Here is a 5462-nt window from a genome sequence, read left to right on the forward strand (position 1 = left end):
AGAACAAAATGACTGAATTGAAGCCTTAAAACTTTTAACCCTCCATATCACATCTAGAATCTCTAACTTACTTATTAGAATCTACTATTTAATCCAGGAGAAAAATGTGAGCAAGTGGGACAAATCTTGCTGATGACTTATTTTATCTGTTTTTAGAATTTGAGTATATTTAGATGGACCAAGAACTTATAGTTGAGGGTAGGCTCTAACTTTTCTTACTGTATTTACTGTAGATCATACACACTTGCCTACCACAGAGGCTTAAGAATAAAGAAGGACTTTAAATTCAGTGTTATTTCCAGTTAGGTTTTGTAAGGTTTCAAGGCATAAGTGCCAAGCCATTGATCTGGTTTATCATAAGTATGGTTAGCTTGGGTGTGTATCCAACTGTGAGTTAAATTGGCACTGTTGGATAATTGTTGGGCAGTGGGACCAAAGGGTGTTGAAAGGTAACTAGAATAGTCATTGCAGTAAGCAGACATAAGATTCTGAGTATGTTCATCTTGAAATTAGACTGAAGAACTATGAAAATGAATAATGTTTTCTTAGGAGTTTTTGTTCAGGCAAAAATTGGGTTATGATGGTAGTATTAGTAAATGAAAAAAAAAGTGATCAAAAGGAAGACCAAGTGTAAGAGTTGCTGGATGGCATCATGTATGACTGGCCTGGTCTGGGGTCTTGGGAGAACCATCTATGTCAGGTGCCATATGTTTTGATCCCAGAATGAGAATTCTAGTGTTAGTCTTAGATTGTTTAAAGATTTTCTGTTTCAGATACCCAGTAGGCTGACATAACCACTCAGGTGTGTGGGTACTTTTTAAATGAGAAACATGAATGCATAAGTCAGCATCCTTAAGTTTAGTGGCAAATAGGCTAATTAGTAATATCTGATATGGCCCTTTCCATCAGGACTAAGGGGAATCTTTATGGAGATGGTATTTTTTTAAATATATTTCTTGATTTTTTACAGAGAGGAAGGGAGAGGAATAGAGAGTTAGAAACATCGATGAAAGAGAAACAATGGTCAGCTGCCTCCTGCACACCCCCTACTGGGGATGTGCCCACAACCAAGGTACATGCCCTTGACCGGAATCGAACCTGGGACCCTTGAGTCCGCAGGCCGACGCTCTATCCACTGAGCCAAACTGGTTAGGGCGGAGATGGTAGTTTTAATAGACATATGCTCTGAGTTGGAGATCATGATATAGATTTCCATCTCCCAGAAGTGTGTAATGGAAAGATTCTGAGGATATTTTTCCATTGATTTTTTAGAGAGCGTAGAAGAGAGAGGGAAAGACAGAGAGAAATATTGAAATATTGATGTAGAGATAAACATCGATGTGAGAGAAACAAATGGATTAGTTGCCTCCTGCACAAGCCCCAATCAGGGCCTAGGCCGGGGAAGAACCTTCAATTGAGGTACCTCCCTTGACTGGAATTGAATCCAGGACCCTTTGGTCCACTGGCCGTCACTTTATCCACTGAGCCAAACCAGCTAGAGCTCCAGGAGCTTTCTTTAAGTGATTACCTCTACTTTTAATGTCCGGGGATTTTTATGTTTAATAAATTTGTAGTTAATTGGGTAACCTATAAGAGTTAATCTTAAGGGCCCTGATATTCTTTACAGTAAATCAGGAGGTTTCCTTTAAGCAGTGCAAGTTCATACATTCCTTGATCTAATCTCATTGGTCTGCTGGTAATACTTTCAAAAGGAGACAGTCTGTGTTCGCTGAAAAGAGTAGATCTTACATTGAGCAATACCAAGGGAAAAGCCCTAGGCCAAGGCAGATTGGAAGACTACACCAGTTTTGTCAGGTGAGTTTTGATTACCAAGTTAGTCACTCTATGAGACTGGAGGACTGGTGATGATGTACACAATGGAAATGTTGCAAATCAGCCAGATCTTATAAACATTGAATAATGTGTCCTATAGTTTGAGTTCCCCAGTCAGTATGGAGCTCTGAGGAGATTCCCCAAGTAGGAAGGCTGTTCTAGGAGTTATTTTACTACTGAGGCTATGGCTCTGCAGTATACAAATGCTTCCACCCACGGAGAAAACATACAAATCATTGCTAACACGTATTTGTATCCTTGAATAGAGTTGACTTGCCAGTCCTCAACGGGGCATTAGCACAAGGGAAAATGCCCCATACAGGTATGAATGGGATTTCCTGGGTTGTACATTAGCCAGACTTGGCTTTTGTTGTATACCTAGGAAGCTATCTTGGTGATGGCTTTCAGTAGTATTGTTTCCCTAAGAAACCATTTTGTCAGTTGAGTGTCCCAATAAAGTAAGTCATATACATATTGTAACATATGATATTGTATGCAATCAGGGAGGCATGGTAGGTCATTTGGACCTGCCCATCAGTTTCTTTTAGAGAATGGGTAGGGATCATTTTTCCTGCCAAGGGCCATTTGGATATTTATAAAATCATTCATGGGCAATGTAAAATTATCAACTTAAAAATTAGCCTGCTATTTTTGGTCAAACATTTAATTAACTCACCCCTAATGGCTTGACAAGGCCAGAACAAATGATTTTGTGGGCATTCTACTGCTTACAGGCCAGATGTTCCCCATCCCTGTTTTAGGGTGATATTTATAGCCTTTTCCTAACCATTTCTTGCTGTTTCATTGAACAGATAAATAGTGTGCTTCCATAATGTTATATTTTATATCCCCACTTGTTTCAACTGGTAGCATAGTTTTCATTAGGGGATGCTATTGTTTTAATACAGCTAACTTAGCAGCGATGTCAACCGAGTGATTACCTCTACTTTGAATGTCAAGAGATTTTTATGTTTGATAAATTTGTAGTTAATTGGATAATCTTTAAGAGTTCTGAAACATAAGAACTGTTTTTTGTTTGTTTGTTTGTTTTCTGAAAGAAGTTAAGAATTTCTCTGTTTCCAGAGTGTACTAATGTAATGGGCAGCACCAAAAGCATACTGCTGTTAGTATCAATTATACCTACTTTTGGCCAAACTGCAAGCTTAGATTAATGCATAGCACCCTACTTGTTGAGCAGAAGTTGCCTGAGACATGACAACCTTGCTCTTTTCCTCTCTCTCCCCCATCTTATCCTTCTCCTCTCGGAATCTTGGAGAAGATGCGTCTGGCCTTTATTGTCATTCCTGGAGAACGCTTTATTTAGGCTTTTTGGATAATTTTGAATAAGCATGAACAAGTCAAAAAGAACAATAAATATTTGTTCACTAATATTGACTTCTCATAGCATCACTTTGATAGGTCATGCTAATAGAAGTCTCCAATTATTTAATCCAATGAAAAAATTACTTCCTCTCTAGGAATGCAGTGCACAGAGACAGGGAGAACACGGTGAGAGAAAACAAAATTCCAGTTGAATGAATTTACTGTGAATTTAATTAATTTTAATAATTCAATAATATGGTGAAAATGCATCCAAAGAAGAAGAGCAATGCTGAAAGAACATAATGCAGTTGGGTAAATAATTATAATAATGTTATTATTATTTATAGCCACAGTCTTCCTGGAGTTTTGGAAAAGAAGAAGAAGTACACTGACCTATACTTGGGACCTTATTGAATGGGAAGAAGAAGAGGTAAGATGTTAGGAAACAGAAGATAAGGAAACTGGGTTTACAAATATTGTGGACAAGTGTTCATTGCTCTTAACATCTAAAGTGGAAGCAGCTAAACACAATTAGGCTTTCCCTTGATGCTTTATGACTAACAAGATTTCTTATTTAATGAAAAAAAAACAATGATGAGATCATGTAATTTTTTTCAAAGCATTTCTATGATATTTTCTTAAACTATATTACTGGAAAGTTGGGCTAATTAAAACATAATTTAGGGTTACTTGGAAAGTAATTTGCATCTTATTTTTTCAAAATATGCTTCTTTGCCAAGACTTGATATAAAAGTAGGCCAAAATGCAGGAATGTTGTATCAACGCAGGTAAAATTTTAAACATTTTTTTTTTACTTTGATATTTAGGTAACTGTAAGTTTCTCTCATAGGAAACACTTCGTCCCCAGTTTGAAGCAAAATATTACAAGATGGAGAGAGTGAATCCCATTAGTGGAAAACCTGAGCCACATCAGCCTTCTTCAGACAAAGTCAGTCGTCTTCTTGTTTCTATATCAGGAATATTCTTCATGGTAAAGTATAACCGTTAATATCAGAACGTTGTGGGCTTCCAGGGTTAGAAGGAAGTTCTAGGATGCCAACTCATTTTGTGACCCAGATAATGCTAGAAACCACATCCTGTTCAATGCTTTCGCAATACACACTATTAAACAGAATGAAAATCACAGCAGGTCACAAAGTGAGTTTGTGCATATTCTTAAGTAAAACACTCTGTGGGAGAAACAAGAGATCATCTAAGGCAGTGGTTCTCAACCTTCTGGCCCTTTAAATACAGTTCCTCATGTTGTGACTCAACCATAAAATTATTTTCATTGCTACTTTATAACTGTAATGTTGCTACTGTTATGAATCATAATGTAAATATCTGATATGCAGGATGGTCTGTGGCGACCCCTGTGAAAGGGTCGTTCGACCGCCAAAGGGGTCGCGACCCACAGGTTGAGAACCGCAGATCTAAGGTAAAATGGAAATTATATGAGTTGCCCTGATAAATTAGTTATCTTGTTTTAAAATGAAGTATCCCATTTAATAGTAGAAATTTAAACAAAGTTTTCATTTTAGTGTGGTAATTGTATTACACAATAACAACTTAAATTTTATTCTACTTATTTTGACACTCAAGTAGCTTAGTTCCTTAAAGGAAAAACTGAAATTTATGTATTCATTTTTAGAAAAATAAATGTCCTCAGCTCAGGTTTCTGTTTTGTTAATAATACAAAATACTGCTGTCTCTTCTGGTCTTCCATGCTGTAGATTTCTTTGGTGATCACTGCAGTGTTTGCAGTGGTGGTGTATCGCCTGGTTGTCATGGAACAGTTTGCATCCTTCAAATGGAATTTCATCAAACAACACTGGCAGTTTGCAACATCTGCTGCTGCTGTCTGTATCAATTTTGTAATCATCATGGTCCTGAATCTTGTAAGTGTTTACAATTTTTCAATATGTACAAAGGGATAGAGGTCTGTTTCCTTTACACTTAGATTGTATTTTTAGGAAGCCAAAATAAGAGCAAGCCACATTTCTGGCAAAGACTATTCAGTTTAGCAGAAAATATTTTATCCATATGGTTCAGATGATAGATTCCTTTAAATTAAAATAAATAAAAGTTGTAATATCAAAATTCCTTTCCCTTGAGTTTATAGTTTGATTGGTGATCATTCCTAAATGTCTAGTGTGTGCTAGAAAGATATCTTCCTTTCACTCAAGTAAGGAATTGTTTGAATTAGAAAACCATTCCAACAGATTTAAACTCAGAGGAGAATTTATTGGAAAGGTAAAGGAACATCTTGAAAGTGAAGGGTTACTCCATTTTTCTTTCTCTGAAAC

At 36.7% G+C, this 5462-nt stretch overlaps 1 protein-coding gene across 1 annotated transcript; it reads left to right on the forward strand.

Annotated features, from left to right (window-relative positions):
- Nucleotides 1-2044: 2044 nt before the first annotated feature.
- LOC102431472 (anoctamin-3-like) lies at nucleotides 2045-5054 on the forward strand (the record flags this gene model as incomplete). Its single annotated transcript, XM_006109356.2, has 4 exons — nucleotides 2045-2155; nucleotides 3504-3586; nucleotides 4007-4147; nucleotides 4890-5054. Coding segments are annotated over exons 1-4 (402 nt in total), but the record flags the coding sequence as incomplete, so codon positions are not given.
- Between the last annotated feature and the right edge of the window lie 408 nt (nucleotides 5055-5462).

Source organism: Myotis lucifugus, unplaced genomic scaffold (genome assembly GCF_000147115.1).
Source record: "Myotis lucifugus unplaced genomic scaffold, Myoluc2.0 scaffold_8636, whole genome shotgun sequence".
NCBI lineage: Eukaryota > Metazoa > Chordata > Mammalia > Chiroptera > Vespertilionidae > Myotis > Myotis lucifugus.